This window comes from Protopterus annectens, chromosome 5.part0 (genome assembly GCF_019279795.1).
Source record: "Protopterus annectens isolate FY-2018-M chromosome 5.part0, PAN1.0, whole genome shotgun sequence".
In the NCBI taxonomy this organism is placed as follows: Eukaryota; Metazoa; Chordata; order Ceratodontiformes; family Protopteridae; genus Protopterus; species Protopterus annectens.
Window position 1 is genome coordinate 971,194,720 of NC_056735.1, and position 19,227 is coordinate 971,213,946.

General features: G+C 40.1%; 1 protein-coding gene across 1 annotated transcript in view; it reads left to right on the forward strand.

Moving 5' to 3' along the window:
• LOC122802299 (beta-arrestin-1) overlaps positions 1-19,227 on the forward strand; it is a 915,058-nt gene that overhangs the window by 328,145 nt on the left and 567,686 nt on the right. Inside the window, exon 6 of the mRNA XM_044071946.1 lies at positions 3,307-3,503. Within this exon, the coding sequence (XP_043927881.1) occupies positions 3,307-3,503 (197 nt within the window). The remainder of the gene's footprint in view (positions 1-3,306; positions 3,504-19,227) is intronic.

Sequence of the window (19,227 nt, forward strand, 5' to 3'; positions counted from 1 at the left end):
TAGGATGAGTAACCTGGTAATGTTGGGGTGCTCTCCACTGCTTTGAACCAGGTTTCAGTGACTGCACAAATGTCATCATCCTCCAGGGCAAGGAATGCTTGCAATGAGTGCAGTTTCATGCTAAGGATCCTTGTGTATAGCAGCATGACCTTTAAATTTCATTTAGAAGAACTTTTCATGTTGGAAATTTTGTGCTCATGACTTTGCCTAACAAAGGCACTATGGGGAGGCAAGAGCCTTTGCCAGAAGCCTGAAGCCCAGTGGAGACAGATGAAGGCTGTCTCTGCCAAAGCATCGTGGTCTGTTAATCATGTCCTCCCATGCTGTCAGGTACTGGATCCCCTTAGAATGACACCAGAAACTAAGTCAATTGTTAAAGTCAATCATATTCTGTTTGTATTGAGGCATCATTCTGGGTGATGGTAGGATGCTGCTTAGGTTAGGGACCTACCTGCCTGGACACATACTCAGTGAGCTCAGTCATGCCTCTCTTCATATAGTTCAGAAGTTAGAAAGCATATTTATAACAATTAAAGTTACAAAGCCTACATATAATGAATGGAGAATAATAAAATGAATTACACACCCTTACTGGTTATACATTATCTCCTTTTGGCCCAGGATATTTTCCTTCTTTCTTTTCTATTTCAGAAATTGAGACCCACACTCTAAGGCAACTCAAAACATTTTCAGTATTACACCTGTCTTTTTCTTCTTACTTGAATTGGTCATACGTTTTCTAGTAGCAGAGATGTTTGTTTTACCGGATGTGCCTCCTTTGTTTTATCAACTTTCCTTTTTACTGCTGTGCACACTTTGCTTAGTACACATAGCTCTGTAATATAAAGTTGTTTGACTCACTTGTGCTTCTTCTTCTACTAAGCTGTCTGCCTCACAGCCTAGTAATTAAGTACACTGATAGCTGCTAGTAATATGATCCAAGTAATGATTGCTTATATGTAGGATGAGTATACCCAGATAGGATCCTATAATTTATGCTCCCTTCTGATACTTGTGCCTGTCATCTTTATCTTTAACCAAGCCAAAAGTCACAGTGTATAATATCACAGAGAGGAGAATGAAATCCGCTATATCTGTCCAGTTCACTTTATAGTATGTATCATCGGGTCTCTGACATAGCATGATTAGCATTAACACTGTCTTCAGCTTTACTTTCCTTTTCTGGATTTTCAAGTTTATTCTTTTCAAGTTTATATTTTGCAGGCAACATCAACTGTAGATGCATAAGTCTGATAATGGAACACAGTTGTCTTTTGCATTTTTCTGCATTTCTGCAAAAATGTTTATTCTATACCAAGATCTGAGGAAATCTGCCAGTTCCAAAGTTCTGCTGTTGCCCCTAAAGTCTCTTCACTCACATTTCATCTTTTATATTTTTACTTAATTTCCCCTTCTTTAAATCTCAACCTTCTTGATAGACTAATTTTACTGATATCTGCATCCAGTGACCATTATCTGTCTTGTTTGACTTTTCCATTGGTGTGTTTTCTTCTATTTTTCCTTTGTGAGCTTCTTCTGTTTTAAGTATTTTTAGTCTTATTTTTTCCCATTCCTAAACTGGATATGCCCAGGCTACAAGATACATTTTCAACAAAGCCCAACATGAAAAACTTCATACAGAGTAAAAGCAGTAAGAACAATATAGTACAATACAATACAACAGCAACACGGCCCTTGTAGATTGTGAGATTCTAAACTTTTTTGCATAACTGAACTGGAAAGTTGATTAATTTATTAATTTATTTATTTATTGTTTTAATATGAAATGACAATGAATTCTTATTCTTTAATACCCTTTCACAGAATCAGTGAATTATTTGTTGTCTTTTTGAAAAGTATTCAATAATTTAACCAGGTTTATGATTTTTCTCTTCCTTAAACCAAGACGTTATCATTAAAATGTATCCCAAGTTGCTTGCAGGCCAAGTCATGTTCCCCTTTAACATGTCTGTAAAATAGAAAGATAAGATTAATATCCTTCAAAAGCCTTCAAGATATTTCTATAAGATTTATTCTGCATATTTTGGAATATTATGCAAACTTCTTTTTGACACCCATTCTAATCTAGTGATCTTAGATTTTGTTACTATCTAAGTTCTCCTTGGATTCGAAGTAAACTCTCTGACTTAATATATTTTCATCAGAACCTATTAATCTATTACAATATTGTACAATTTGTTCTTTGTGGTATTCACAATAGTCACAAATTTAGTTTTTCCAATGTTACTCTTGATGCGTTTCATATTGTTATTATTATTATTATTAATATTATGCCAAATGACAAATTTTACTAAATAGGACTGAAGTTTACCCCAGTCTATGTTACTCATCACAAGCTTACCTAATTTAAACCCATCTGCATATAGGCAAAAATAGTATCCATTTAATGAGAATATCTGACATGCAGATACTAAGTAGATATGGATCCAAAATACATCCCTTTGGGAACCCAATTCTGGAATCAAAACGACTGCCATTGTTCTTCAATTTACCAAATGTTCTCACACAACTATGCAGCAATCCAATTAAGTGGGCTGTCAGGAATGTCTGTTCTTAAAAATATGCTTGCCAACAATCTATGGTCTGCTCTGACAAAAGCAGACAAAGCATTAAGTGTTCCCCAACCTTTTTACACTCATATTTGAGTTGTCAGTTAATGGTGTCTATACTCCACCCCAGAAAACTATTACAGTACAGTTGGAAAATAAAAAACATGGTTATTCAGATCCTTTACATTTGGGACACCAAGGTGGACACCTGTCTTAGAAATAAGAACTACTAGATGGGTTGACTGACCATTTTGAATATTTGAGCAAATATCCAGCCTAGTATGTTGGTGAGTTACTGAATTACTTTATATCGATTTGGGCTACTTTTATAGGACAATATTATGATGCATGTGTTTATTTGAGTAATATATAAAAGAACTTAGTCACTAAACAAGCTTGTTAATCAGATCTGTACTGGTAAAAATGAAAGTGTTTCATTAAAAAAGTGAGTTCATTGAAAAAATGTGTACATTACTATAACTCCAGATGAATCTCTTTTTACAACTGCTGTGCAGAATTAATTTGACAGTTTCTTAAAAGACAAAAACTGACAGGTGAAATAACATTTAGAAGTATCTCAGAATTTAGTTAAGAAGACATGACAGCACTATGAGAGAACAGCTCAGTAAGATGAGTCATCCAGGCAGCAATGCCTTCGCACTTTTACAAGCAATTTCTTTCTTTTACCCTTTTCAATTCTTTGCTAATCATGTTTTTCTTTGTATGCTGCTTACAGTATTTGTGACTTTGACATGTGCATTCCGTTATGGACGCGAAGATTTGGATGTGCTTGGACTGACTTTTCGAAAAGACCTTTTTGTGGCCAACGTTCAGGCCTTCCCTCCAGTACCTGAGGAGAAGAAACCCCTAACACGATTGCAAGAGAGATTAATTAAAAAGCTGGGAGAGCATGCATACCCATTCATCTTTGAGGTATGAGCCATACATGTTTAGATTGTTTGTATAGCTGTCAGCCTTCATTAATGGAATTAAAACACTCAGTATTCAGTTGTGACTCACAAAGAAGATAGTCGAGTGATCAGAAACAGAAAGCAGATACAAACACTTCAACCTGACAATCCCTCTCTGTATTTTCACTGTAACTACTAACCCAGATTCATTTGTCTGATCCTTTTTCTCCTGCTATATACAAGATGACACTGACATATTACACAAAAATGGCAAAGTATTCATTTATATTCATTGTACTTGTAACAGTTAAATATTTGTTTCTCTTTGCAAAAATGTATATTCTGTATATCGTGTTACAAACTGTAGTGTACAGGTTCTAGTCCGGGGAAAACTAAGGTTGGTCCTGTTGACCCAGTCAGTAAGGACAGGACATCTTCTATGTGGAACAAATGCACACACGCGTGCACACCCCCATACACACACACACACACACACACACACACACACACACACACACACACACACACACGCACACAATGAAAAAGAAGATGAAGTAAAATCAGAAAAGATCAGACCAGATGCGTATTAATGAGGGGGCGGGGGGGTCCTTACCAGGTGCAAATAGTAAGGGGGTGCAGACTTGACTTTAAAAAGCTTTTTGCATTTTAAATGCAAATAGCTTAAACTAAGACCAGAGCCGGATCTTTTAAGGGCATTAGAATGCCCTCTTTTGTGTGTCCTTGTGTGCATCGATGCATGCACATACACACACTTGTTGCATATTCTTTTTCTGTGTTCCACGTGGAATTTAAATATAAGACATGTATGTGTCCTTTCTGCATTCTGTGCAGAATTTAAATGCAAGACGCTTGTTTTGTGTGTGTGTGTGTGTGTGTGTGTGTGTGTGTGTGTGTGTGTGTGTGTGTGTGTGTGTGTGTATGTATGTGTGTGTGTGTGTGTGTGTGTGTGTGTGTGTGTGTGTGTGTGTGTGTGTTGGGGGGGTGTTAGCAGACCTCTCAAATCTGGAAGAAGTCTAAAATAAGGGTCTATATTACATTATCAAAGTTTCAAAACTTCAAATCTGATATGGTAGTACACCATATAGGTTCATAGGTTAGGATCATAGGTTCATACTAGACTATCTGCCCTAGGGCATTTATAAGCCTAGCCAGAGTGTGTTTGGCTTTCGCCACCCATTTTAAATTAATTTTGCTATGCCCTTTTTCAAGGTTAGTATACTGTGCCTCTGTCTAACAGTGACACAGAATTGATACCCAGGGTAAACCTACGATCTCCCATCCACTCATCAAGATTCCTCTTGAAGAGAGTCAATGAGGGACTCTGCCTAACCTGGACTGGGATTTTATTCCAGAGTGAAGGGAGCCTCTGGGTTATGAATCTGTCCCTCCAGCATGTCCTATTTATTTCAGTGCTGAGGTTCAAGTCTCTCGAGTGCGTAGCCTGATGGGATTTGGATTTTCTGAGGTGCAGCATGTCCATTAATTCCGAGTTGGACATGGCTTTATACATCAGGCACAGATCGCCTCTGAGCAGGTGGTATGCCACTGAGTAGAGCTGGAGTTTCTTTAACCGGGAAGCATATGGCATCTGTTTGAGCCCTTTGATCCTCTTGGTGAGGTACTTTTGGGGTCTTTCCAGTTGCTGCAGGTGTCTGGCAAGGTACATCCCAAAAGGGGCATTGTACTCAATTATGGACCTGATGAGGGATGAATAAAGAGGCACGATGACCTCCCCTGATCTAGATGTGAATCCCTTCATGATTAGGTGGGCTATATAAAATGTTTTTCTAACCACTTTGGCCACGTGGTTGTCAAATGAGAGATTGCTATCAACTTGGGTCCCCAGGTCCTTAATTACTTCTTCTGTACTTAATGGATTACCACCTATATGGTAATTTGTGGGCACTTTGTTTTTGCCAAAGGGGATGACTATACACTTTTTGGCATTTAGCTTGAGGCCATGGCTCTGGCACCAGTTATCTGTTTCTATGAGGCCCTTTTGGAGGATGCTTGTGTCATCTGGAGAGTCGATTATGGCGCCCAGTTTACAGTCATCTACGAACTTGGTCAGCCACAGTCCTTCCGTGTTTGCCTGTACCTCCGAGAAATATATACCGAACAAGAGAGGTCCCAGGACTGAGTCTTGTGGGACGCCACTTGTAATTGGTTTGGAGTCTGACATGGCTCCAGCAATTCTAACCATGTGTGTTCTGTCCTTGAGCCAGTTTGCAACCCATCTAGTGACATAGGGGTTTATATTTAAGCTTGTGAGCTTATCTATAATGCCTAAGTGGGGTATTGTATCGAAGGCTTTTGCGAGGTCCAGGTAGGCTGTGTGGACCACCTTCCCCTCGTCAATGGCCTTGGTGACTGTTTCAAAGAAATCAACCAGGTTTAAGAGGCAGGATCTGCCCTTAACAAAGCCGAACTGGGTAGGATCCAGTGTCTGTAGGTCCCCGATATCTTTATTTATGAGGTCTATGATGATCTTTTCCATGGCTTTGCAGACCAAGCTAGTCAGGCTTATGGGGGGATAGTTTCCAGGATCCATTGAGGCACCACCTTTGTGGAGAGCGACCACTGTTGCTGTACGTCACTCTTTGGGTACATATCCTGTAGTAAGGCTGAGATTGAACAGTAGTTTTATGTTTGGGTTTAGCTCTTCTTGGAGTTCATGTAGGACACAGCCCGGGACACCGTCTGGTCCCATTGATGCTGTGTTTTTTGCTTTGGAGAGGGCGGCTCTTACCTGAACATCTGAGATGTCAGGGGGGCAGCACTCAGCTGGGATAGATATTTGCCCTTTTGGTGGGGAGGGGGGGGGACAAGTTTGCGCTTAACCTGTCAGCTAGGGTGTTGGCAATGTCTGTGGGTTTGGTGTATTTTTCGGCATTTTGGACTAATTCTGAGCATATCTGGGAATTCCCACCCAGGTTCCTAACATAACTAAAGAAAGCCTTGTGATTATCCTTAGTGTCCTGTGCAATTTTTCTCTTGAAGCTGGCCTTAGATGATTTTATGAGTGCCCGTAGTTTTTTGCTAATACTGATCAGAGATGCCTTTCCTTTTTGGGATTTTGCTCTATCATGTAGTAGCTTCCTCCTTCTATTGTATGTTTGTTTATGGCTGGGGTCCAACAGACAGGATGTCTGCCTTTGGAGGATTGGGTCTTGGTTTTATTTGGGATTGCATGATCCATGCATTCCTGAAGGTGTTCATAGAATGCGTTTATAAAGGATTCTGCGGTCTGGGCCGTATTTTCCACAGGCCTGGGGGCTTTGAAGGATTCCACCTCGGTTTTGAGGAGTGTGAAATTTGCTTTAGAGAAGTTTTTACTGTGGTTTTCTGGGCAGGGGGTGGGGTCGGGATGTGAATATCCAGTGAGATTAGTTTATGGTCTGATCTTACCAGTGAGGGATACACTTCTGGTCTGGAGCATAGAGTCCCCGTGTTGGTGATGATCAGGTCCAGTATGTTTTCCCCTCTTGTGGGAGTGGTGACAAGTTGTTCCATAGCATTTGAGTTTATAAATTCTAGGAACCTTTGGGCTAGGGTGTTGGAGCTAGAATAATGCTCCCAGTCTATGTTTGGGTAGTTGAAGTCGCCCAATATAATGGTGTTTGGATAGACCTTCATATTTTCCAGTGTTCTCAGGAAGGCCGAGTGGGGTTCCTGGGTTTGGGTGGGTGGTCTGTAGTAGGCTATAAACTGGAAGGCAGCTTTACCCACTGTTAGTTGCACATGGATAGTCTCTGATGCTTCATGCTGTGCCACCAACCTGGAGGTGTGGGTATCTTTGACGAATATTGATACTCCCCCTCCTTTTGTGTTCGGTCCAAGTTTTGGGGCCGAAAAGCATGGTATGAGGTATAACCTGGTGGTGCTGGGGTGCTCTCGGGAGCCTTGAACCAGGTTTCTGTTACTGCACAGATATCGATGTTCTCCATGCTAAGGAGAGTTTCAAGTGCATGCATCTTGAGGTTTAGACTTCTGGCATTGAGTAGCATTACTCTTAGTTTCTTATCCCTTGTGATACCTATGGAGGTGGGTTTGTCTTTTGAGCCTTGCCTAAAAAGGCACTATGGGGGTAGCAAGAGCCTTTGCCAATATCCGAAAGCCCAGGGGTGACAGGTGCAAGCCGTCCCTAGCGAAGCATCGTGGCTTGTCGAGCATGTCATCCCAGGCTGACAGGCATTGGATCCTCTTTGAATGACACCAATACTTAAGCCAATTGTTGAAATTGATCATCTTGTCTTCATATTGTGGCATCATTCTTGGTGAGGGTAAGATGCTACTCAAGGTCAGGGTCATACCGGCCTGGGCTACATGCTGAGAGAGCTCCTCTATGTCTCTTTTCATGTAGTCCAGGGAGGTACATCTCAGGCCATTCACACCAGCATGGACAATGACTGAGTCATATTTGTACTTGCCTTGGAGTGACCTGAGTGCGTGTGTTATGTGGCGGATCCTAGCGCCCGACAGGCAGCACACCGTGACCTTCTCCTTGTTCAGCCTGGTGAGCGGGACGTCAGTGTGCCTGACGATAGAGTCACCTATTACAAGTGTATCAGGTGTGTTGTTTAGCCTTAAGGGCTGTGACTGTTTGGCACACTGGCTTTGTGAGCTATGTGTTGCACGTGTTTTGTTTTGGGGTAGCGGTTGCTTGGGTGTCTGCTTTGGAGGTTTCTGCTGCTTAGGCAGATTTTTATTTAGAGCCTCTGAGTATGTTTTTGTGTGTTTATGTGTTTGGTTTGCTGTCGTGGTAGGTCTATGTGAAACTGGAATTGTAGTGAGTGTGGTTTCCTTCTCCTCCTGACTGGTTACACCAGTACTGAGTTGAAAGAGCTTAGCCTCCAGTTTGGCTATATGGTTGCATCTCTCAGATGTGTTGGAATTTGTTGGGAGGAGGAGAGGGTTGTCTTTGTACATGAGGCAGTTGTAACATTGCCTCAAGATTCCCAGATTCACCAGCTGGACCGGAGAGGAGATTGACAACTGACCTTTGGACATGCTAGAATAGTATTGGGAATTCCTTTATAATTGAAAATAAAGGGCCAATGGGGAACAAGGTACTCAAGGGGAGTTTGTGAGGGTGTAGTGCTTTTAATTTTTTAGTGCTGACTTAGTGAGCAAGTGCCAGGTAACTTAAATGCAATGTGTTACAGGTAGCTTAAATGCAAAAATGACAAACAGTAACTTTCTTTCAAGTGAAACAAGGAAATAAGTACAGTAAGCAATGCAGATATCACTAGGGATCCACAGAAGCGCTGAAAGGCCGCGCTTTAGGTGGAATTAGCGTTTCAGGGAAATAACAAGCAAACATACAACAAGCATACAAACAAAGCTAGATTCAGCAGGCCTGGATCTAGTCTATGCTACAGCAAACAAGGTGTACCAATTTCAGTAAGAAACAGTTCAAATATGCAGGCACTATAAGCCTTTAACCAGAAATTCCCAGCTCAGAAGGGCAGAGTCCAGCCTTTCCCCCACAAGAGTGCAGACCACAAACCTTCTTAATGTAAAATAACTGATGATCAAAGTCTTGAAACATTGAAAATGTAATAAAACACAACAACCTACAAAAACAAACCATTTAAATGCTCTAAGCAGGGGGGCAAGCCCCCTGCACCCCACACCCCCGCTACATAAATATACCAACCCGAGATCGCACTAAAGTGCACTAAAGGGAAATCTTCTTTTTCCGCACTGTACGGAGATCTCCTTTAAAAGATTACAAGTTTCAAGACTTCGATCATATAGTGTCGACCATATCAAATTCAAAGTTTTGAAACTTCGATCTTCTGATATAGACCCTAAAATAACATGGGGCAAAAAGACCAAAAATAATGACAGATTTTAAATATTGCTCTTATAAACTTTGGCAGTTGCCAGAATATCAGGATTTGTATTCGCAATCATTTTCTGAAAAGTTTGTGTGAAATAAATGGGATTTTTCTTGGGTGGGTTGCCTGGCTGTGCTATGCTAACTTATCCTCTTCATTTGCTTAGTTTAAAATCTGGTATTAAGGGGTGGCTAGTGTGCATTTGTGCAAAATAATTTGGAGTATTTATGCTTTTTTTTTCTTGGGAGGGATGGCTAGCTGTATTGTTGATGAAATACCTGGTGCTCAGTCGGGCATTAACAGCTAATGTGCATTTCTATTAAATAAATTGAACTATTGTATGAAACACATTTGAAACTGCCCTCCATTCTATAGAATGTTATTGTATTTGCTTAATATGTTTGGTCTGTAAGTTACTGTCATATTGTTTGTTTAGCTTACAGTCTGCCTTTATATGACTAGTGTGCATTTGCTTGAAATATGCTGCAGTCTTTAATCTCTCTCTCTGGGTGCTTTATTTGTAAAATCAAGTTGAAACTGTTCCATGTTTTGCAAAATGTCCCTAAGTTTGCTTTGTCTTAATCTGTTCCTAATAGAATTTAGGGTTAACTATCCACATAATGTATCAAATCCTGAATTACTGAGTCAGTTTCCAAAGGAGACAATAATGCATTTTTGACATTTAGCTTTAGTCCATGATTCTGGTACTAGTTATTTGGAGCAAGCCTTCCTGTGGCATGGCTGAGTTTTTTTTTTTTGGGGGGGGGGGTTGGGTCACTCTCAGCTTGCTCTTTGCTAGCTATTATTTTATTATTAAAAACAATTGATATTGAGGAGGAGGTGCTAGAAAAAAATCTCCATGATGGTGGGGTGAGGTGGGGTGTATTAAAAAAATTGTGGTCCAGGTGCCAAATATGCTAGGTATGCCACCAGATCAAACAAAGAGTAAGCACTTTGAAGGTTGAGGTGGAAGAGGTGGTAAAGCTGATACATTAGTGCTGTATTTTTGTCCCAGAAATATCATGAGCACAGGAAGATGATACGATGGAGGAAAAAAATCAAAGACCATCATATAAGAAAGAGGTTTATAATCATGAAAGATCACAGTCTGCTAAATGCTGACTTGGGATCTTGTTGTTCCAAGGTACAGTAAAATTATGAGGTGGCTGAATGTCTTGGACCAGATCTAATGGAGTACTGTACTAGAAAACAAAGCATTCTGGACATAGCCATAACCAGGATAACGAGAGTTAGAGCTATTTGTGTAAAAGAATCATTATCCTACAATAATCATACCACTCTGTGATACAGAGTAAACGAATGGTAAAAATTAAAAATTAAAAAGGCGTGTGATTCTAAGGTAGTAGATATATTTGAGATTCTGTCAGGATTCTGGTGACAAACTGAGGGAGTGAATATGATACAAAGCTGGGGCTAGGGATAATCTACTCAGGGATATGGAAAAGGGTATTTCAAAGAAGTAAAAATGGAAAGAGTAGAAGGCCAATGTGGTTATGTAGGAGTAGAAGAATAGAAATTGTGCCAAATGATAGGGCCTATGAAACAAAGAAATGTGGTAGTATGGAGGAGGAAGGGGGAAGCACCATACAAGAAAATAAGTAAAAAAGCATTAAATGAGGTTAGAGCAGCAAAATAATAAGCTGAAAGGCAGCTGGAAAATGAGGACAAGAAGGAGAGCAAGTGTCTATTTAAAAAGATGCCAAAATGTGGATGGGCGGAACAGACATTGACAGGCTGAAAATTGATTGGAAAATTATCACAAAAGGAAAGCAGCAGACCCCATTTAAGCAATTTGCTGTAGTTTTCTCACTGAAAAATGTGATGTGTGCCATGTTGAAAAAGCATATCCCAGATGACTGGAGTAAAACATTTTAGTGCCAGTGTACAAGAACAAAGTGGACATTCACAACAGTGGGCAGTACAGAGATATGAGACTATACTCACACTGCATGACAACGTTTGAGAGAATGAGTGATAAATGAATATGCAGTAGAAAGTAAGATAGGAGATGAGCAGTTCAAATTCAGACCAGGGTGCAGCACAACTGACCCAGTACTTGCAGTGAGAAAGATAGCTGTGAAGATGCTAGAGATGAGGGGTAGTCCAATTGGGCATTCTTAGATTTGAAGAAAGCATATTACAAGAAAGCTGATTTAGGCTGTCCTGCAGTGGTTCAAAGTTCCAGAAACACTGGCAGAATTTTAACAGGCTGTGTACCAGGACCCAGTAACACAAGTATAGACAGTGTTCGGACTCACAGAAGAGTTCTCAGTGGGAGTAAGTATACATCAGGGTTCAACTCCAAGCTCACTGCTGTTCATACTGGTGACAGACTACATTAGCAAGCAGGTCAGAGGGGGCAGATCAACAAACCTGCTCTATGTAGATGATGTGGCATTTCAAATGGATGCAGAACAAGACCTTCGGAAAATGATGAGGGAATGGAATGTAAAGATAAAGGGACGTGGGATGAAACTGAATACAGATAAGACAGGTGGCAGACAGGAATTGGGGGAAGCAGAAGAAGAAGCTGAAAATTGTGACAGAAGGGGAAATAGTGAAATAGGTTAACAGTTTCAAATATCTGGAAAGGATGTTTGAGAAGAAGGCAAATTTGAATGAGGAGATCAAAGAATCAGAGGAGATGCTGCCAGCTAGCACAGAGTGGTCTGTGTTAATGTGTGACTGAAGAATGCCCAAGAAACTGAAGTGAAAAGTGTGAAAAACAGTGGTGTGTACAGTACTACTGCATGGAACAGAAACCTGAGTGTGAAGGCAGAGTAGCTGAGGAAGCTAGAGGTGATGGAGATGAAGTGCTTGAGACAGGTTGTCTGATGCACACTGTAGAAGAGACAAAGACATTTGGAAATCAGAGCAGAAGCATAATTACATCCAATTGCAGAGCAGGTCAATGTGAACAGATTACAGTCATTTGGCTATATGTGCAGCAAGTCAAAAGAAAATCTGGTAAAGAAGATTTGCAAAAGACAAGAAGAAGGAAAGATAAAACAAGGGTCTCCTGCAAAGATATGGATGGATTTTGTGAAAGAGGACTTGTGACTGTCAAGCATGACCTGTAGAAGAAGTTAGGAGAGTAACACTGAAGTGAGAGAGATGGTGACTGCTGACATGACACCCTAATCCTAGAAAATGGAAAAAGAGAGTTGATGATTATTATGATAGCATGTTGGAAGGGAGGTAGGGAACAGTGGTTTATAGCAATGTACAGACTAAGGACAGAGAGGGAGGAGGTGCACTGGGAAGTGGATGCCCTAAGGGCCAAACAGGCCCAGAAGTTATATGGGCATCCTTACAGGATGTAAAGATGATATCCAGTATGCAAGCAGATCTCACAATGAAAATTCTTCGTCAATTGCTATTCATTACAGTGGTGCCTTTAGACTGAAAAACAACAAGAAACAAAACCTTTATTCCATGAAGAAGGAAAAAGCCATATAATACAGTTTTTAAGCCAAACAGGAGAAGCAGAAGTCAAAAATTAGGGATAGAGTCTTTGGGGGAAAACCTTAAGTTTTCTGTAGGACTGCAATCTCCAGTAAAACAATTACCACTGGAGTAATGGATGGAAGTAGTATTCATTTTAATCAGATTTGGTTTTAATATCTGTATTACATGCAAACCTGGCAGAAATAAATGGCAAAAAACGGACTACCTGAAATTCATGAACACTTTTGACTTAGTCATAGAGAAGCGGCTACAAGGAAAACTGCAAAGGATGAGGTACAAGTCTGAAAATGAAAAACTGGACAGCTGTATGACTATAAGTAGGTTTTAAAGGGCTGTGTTTCATAGGTTCATAGGTGTGTACTAGGCTAAATGGCTCAGAAGCCTTTACAAGCCTAGCCATAGGATTATCCTGACATCGTGCCACACGACCTTAGTTCCCAGTGCCTGTGTTGAGTAGAGCCACTGAAGTTATCCCCGAGGTGAATTTTCTATTTCCCATCCACTCATCAAGATTTCTCTTGAAGAGGGTCGGTGAGGTGCTCTGCTTGACATGTATGGGAAGTCTATTCCATAGTATGAGGAGTCCCTGGTTATGAACCTGTCCCTCCAGTATGTTCTGTTTATTGTGGTAATGAGGTTGAGGACTCTGGAGCATGTGGTGCGGAGGCATTGAGATTTCTTTAGATGTAGCATTTCTAACAGAGCTGGGTCAGACATGGCTTTGTAAGTAAAGCAGAAATCGCCTCTAAGTAGGTGATATGAGACAGACAATAGTTGGAGTTTTTTGAGTCTGTCTATATAGGACAAGTGTTTAAGGCCTAGGATCCTCTTTGTGAGGTATTTTTGCAGCCGGTCCAGTTGTTACAGGTGTCTAGTGAGGTACATGCCAAATGGAGCATTGCACTCGATGATTGACCTAATGAGGGAAGAGTAGAGGTGATTTGAGGAATAAAAAAAAAAGACTAATGGTGTACCAAAAGGGTTGCTAGATATGGTAGTCCTCAGTGTCTTTACTTCAGACATATCATAGGAAGAAACATGATGAACCTCAACAGATTACAGAAAAAATAAGAGTATGTAGATGATGAAAAAAGAGCCAAAAGAAGGATCTGGAAGGGATGTCAAACTGGGCAGAAAGAGACAAAAAAGCCTGGTGTGCAGCATGCACTACAGGGAATAGAACTGATGGAAAAAGTATAGGAATTAGATCCATTTTTGATGAGCATACTTGACATAGAGAAGCAAAATCAGTGTAACAATGTAGAAGCAGCATCAAACAAAATGCCTTGCATATCCTTGCAGGGATGGACTGCAGAAGCAAATGATAATGCTGCTGCACTGTCTGGCTTTGGACTGGTCATACCGTTGGTACTGTAATATGCAGTATTAGAGGGCATACAAGGGGCAAGACATTGTGTTGCTGGAAAATGCCTGCAGGAAAGTTAGTAGAAGGATATATTGGATGTAATGAGTGTACAAGGCTATATCAGCTTGAAGTCTTCTGACTGGAAAGACTAGACTGGACAAGAGAGTACATGACACTAACATGTTGTATCATATAAGAGAGTTGTGGAGGGCTCACATTCAATAAAAAGAGCAGAGAAAGGAGATGTCATTGTCAAGGACCAACTGCTTCCTGAATTTGCAAAACGATTTCTTCATAGAGAGGGATGTGGAGCTTTGGAACAGACTTACAAATTGAGTGATTGAAAAAGAATGAACAAAGATATTCAAATATGCATAGCTGGGGTGGAAAACAAGGAACTGTAGGCAGATAAAATACAGTACCTACTTTTTCCATCAAGCAAATCTACCATAATTAACAAAGTCACATCTGCCCATTAATCCATAGACCTTATCAATCCTATTATCCGCTGTCTTTTCTACTGTGTTCCAGTGGATGGTTCCATCTTTCAGATTCTATACTGCTCCCACTGACTGTTGGTACTGGGTGGAAGAAGGTCTTTATACTCCATCATATCCTGTGCTGTCTCATTCATTGCTGTCTCTCTTCTGATTTTGTTTATGGTTGTTGACCAAGTAAGTCCCACTTGATCTATGGTTTAATTTTAGTGGTGACCTGAAGTTTTATTCTTAGTGACTAGGGGAAATCTACCCACTCTTCTACTCTTTTTTATAAGTTCCAGCATACCTTTTTCTTCTGAGTTTCTACCAACTCAGGCAGATAAGAACTTGGTTTAACATTTCTCCCAAAGGGCAGCATATAAATTATTGCAGTACCCCACTTATGCTGCACTGCATTGTTAATACTGGAAAATTAATCACAGCCTGCAGAATGGTCACACCATAGGCCTCACTGATGCCAGCTTTGAAGATGGGGATTGTGAATGTGCTCCCCACATTCAGAGTCACTGGATCTACAGTGATCTGAATCATCCATCAGGATGTTCTTGGTCTTCCAACATTTCTCCACATGCTTTTTTTAAACTCTGTTTTCTTAGCTGTAAGGCTCCCAGAGTCCTTGACCAATGCTATAGTGATGAGGAACCAGGCATGTGCCTGTTTTATTACTATGAACTATCAAAGAAACTGCAGTCTCCTATGGACTGTCCTCAGTATGAGGCTGGAACAATGTGGGCATGTGTCCATGTCATGATCTTAGTTGAGGCATAGCCAACAAAAAGAATGGAAGTCTTTATGAGGGATTTATTTTCCACAATACACTTGTTAACTTTCAAAATAAAGCCAGGATCAAGGCTGTTAATGGACATTAGATAAGCAAACTACTGCACAAAAATTGTCAAGAAAATCCCCTTTGTGGTATTTGTCTGGCTTTTGAAAGAAGGACAACAAATGGACGGATTATGTTGGCAGCATACATGACTAGCAAATTACACAGCAAGAAAGATGTGAAGATGGCATCAGCTGAACTCATTTAATAACTGATGTCTTTACTAGGCAATGGCAGGGAGCCAGCTGAAGCCTTGGGGATGAAGGTAGGACTCTGGAAGTGTGGGATAGTTAATAGGGCTACCTACAACAGGATACCCCAAAATGTAAGGACTACAACAGTTAATAGTACGATGAATATCTTGGTTTACTCTTAATCCAAAAGGAATCAAACAATGGATCACAGCACCCACCCTTATGGTGCAGTGTCAGTTCTGGAATAATGCATCCAAGCACCTTGTGTGAGAACAGAGCTCACATTCTTTTGATCTTCCAGTATCATAGGTCAGTGCCCTGTGTGCTGAACCACTGACTCTAACTTTGCCAATGACATTGATGACCAGAGACTGTACATTAATCTTTTATACAAGAACTTCTATTAAGTATGACTAGCGGAATTGAATTTAGAACTATTCCAAACCTTTCAATAGCAGATTCAACATGTTTTGATGAATATGAACAAAATTAGTTGACTGTTTTAATTAAATATTTCACTGTTGTCCTATTTTTAACAGTACATTAGTGATCCTACTGCCACACATACATGCACAGACACACACACATACACACACATTTGTACATGCACTCATTATTCACACAAGTGATGCATAAATACAAATTCTTACACACAAGTTAAGTATATGTATATGTATATATTGCCTAGTAAAGACATCAGTGGTATACATATACATACACATCACAATGCCAGTAATGGGGCAAAAGGGCAGCAGCCATGGGCATAAAGTGTTAGGGAGCATGATCAGCCAGTCAATAAATACTGGCATTTAAATGCTGGCATTGCATTTGGGGTGAAAACTGAGCACTTTAGTGCTTCATGTGTGGTATAAGCAGTTGCTACAGTTTAAAAGAAGAAACATTTTTTCCCTTTAAACTGACCATTCTAGTGTTCTGTACATGATATAAACATTTCATGTATGAGTAGAACAGTTTTTATTTGAGGTCTGCTAGTTTGGGGGATGGCACCCGTGCAAAAATAGCTTGCTACATCTCTATTTGTAACATCTTTCTATCTGTATATAAATATAGATAGATAAAGATATTATTTATGCATACAAACACAAAGAAACATTAATGTTATGAGAGTATCTAGAAATGTGGATTTTCTGCAGATGTGAAGATAGTAACATACATCAAATTTCTCATAGTTGTCAGTGATGATTTTTCACAAAATTACACAAACTGCATTAAAAGCCTAACAATGGTGTCTAGGGTTTAAGCTGATTAGTTGTTTAAATTGCAGCACCATTTAAAACTTGATCTTTGATACGAGATTGAAAAATATGTCATGTGATGAATAAATGATATTTGTGGTTTTGAAATCAGGAACACAAGTTCGGGAAAATCAATTTCAGATGCACCACTTGCATAGCTATTTCATTTAAGCCACAAAATCATTATGTGATTTTTATAACCCCGGCCATTAGCAACAATTACCAGAAGTGAAACTAAAGCAAAATGAACAGTTAGGATTCTGCTTCCAGACTATTTACACAATGTCTTCAGAGGTAGGTGTAATTGGTATTATAATTATTTTAATTATTATTATTATTATTATTATTGCTATTATTTATTTATTTGTATACATGCATGATGGCCTTTATTGTGACCATCTGAAGGCACCTGCTATAGATTTTCTTTGACCATAAATTCTGTATCATGTCATACTAAATTGCTTATTAGTTAAACAGGGATACACTCAATAAAATACAGATAAAACATGTCAATACACAGGGAGGTGAGATAAAATAACACCCAAATTATATTTTAAGGAGTTAGTGTACATAAAAGACAATAGATAATGGGAAGTCAGATAAAACAGAGTTGTTCTAAAGGGCTCCCTATTGAAATGTCAGCACTCAAAATGCTGAAAACTCAGAGAAGAACGAATATCAAAAGTTGCTCTTCTCCTGAAAACTCCTGCACCTCCCACAGCCCCTAAACTTATATATAACAACTCTAAGATTGGCATACTTCTTAGAAAAGGCATCTTGGACTTAGTTTAACATATGTCCATTCTTTCGGACGTTCAGTCTCTGCATTTTGGGACTTGCTCTAGTTGGTCTTGATATTTCAAATGGTTACCATTCTATGAAACCTTTTAAACCCACTGAGCACTGGGGCACCCTAAAGCTATGTAGGTAATAGGTTCTAAAGGTAGTGACCATGATATGAAAAAGATCAAATCCAGGAACATTCATGCTACACCCTAAGAACTATCAGCAGCTACTGGAAGGCAGAGTAGAAAAAGCCAGCCAAGCAGTAATGCTCTGCTAGCTGCTTCAGATAGGAGGATCCATGTCATGTAGAGCAATGCAGACCATAGGTTCATAGGTTCATAGGATGATACTTGGCTATTGGCCTGGAGACCCTTATAAGCCTAGAGAAGAATTTGGCCCATGTTCCCCCAAAGTCAGCACCTGTTTCCCCTGTCCAGCAGGGACACAGGTGGGATCCAGTCGGTTCCTCTTAAAGAGGGCTAGAGAGATACTCTGCTTGACATGGAGAGGAAGTCTATTCCACAGATGGAGGAGTCTTTGGGACACAAATCTATCCCGCCAACAAGTTCTGTTAATGTCACAGACCACATTAAGACCTTGAGTGATGGTTGCATGAGTGGAGTTTGACTTACGGATATGCAGCAACTCCATCAAGGCTGGGTCTGAGACAGCCTTGTATGCCAGACACAGGTCACCTCTGAGCAGTCTGTATGAGACTGAGTTAGAGGGACAGGGCTTTTAGCCTATCTCTTTAGGATAGGTGTGTGAGACCCTGGATTTTCCTGGTCAGGAACCTCTATGGTCTCTTCAGCTGGGCTTGGCAAAGTACATGACGAAGGGAACATTGTACTCAGTAATGGGTCTGATAAGGGAAGCTTACAGGGATGTTATGACCACCATGTTCCTGGATGAAATACCCTTATTTATGAGGTGGGCCATGTAGAAAGCCTTCCATAAAACAGAGGCAACATGGTGGTCAAAAGTCAGGTTGCTATCAACCTGGGTGTCCAAGTCCCTCATGACTGATTGCGTGCTTATTACGTTGTTATTAATGTGACCAAGACCTGAATGCTATGGATTGTACATAACTTTATCAACAGCCAGTGAAGGCTCAGCAAAGCGGGCATCCTATGATGCTAATTATGACTGCCAGTAAGAAGCTTGGCAGCAGAGTTCTGAACTAGCTAAGTACAGTTCAGTTCATAGTTTTGAAATCCTATCTGTAGTGAATTGCAGGTTCCCAGTCATGAAGAAATTAAGGCCCATGCAACTAACATCAGATCATCAGATAGTAGTGGGTATTTAATTCAGGGTATGTTACATAGATGGTAACAAGCTAATGATGATTTTCGTCTCATCCTTTATTATCAGCTTGCCATCAAAAACTGTGCTATTAACATTAAAACCTTTGATGTGGACATAATTAAGATTCTTAGAATAAATGAACCGATTTATTGGCAACAAT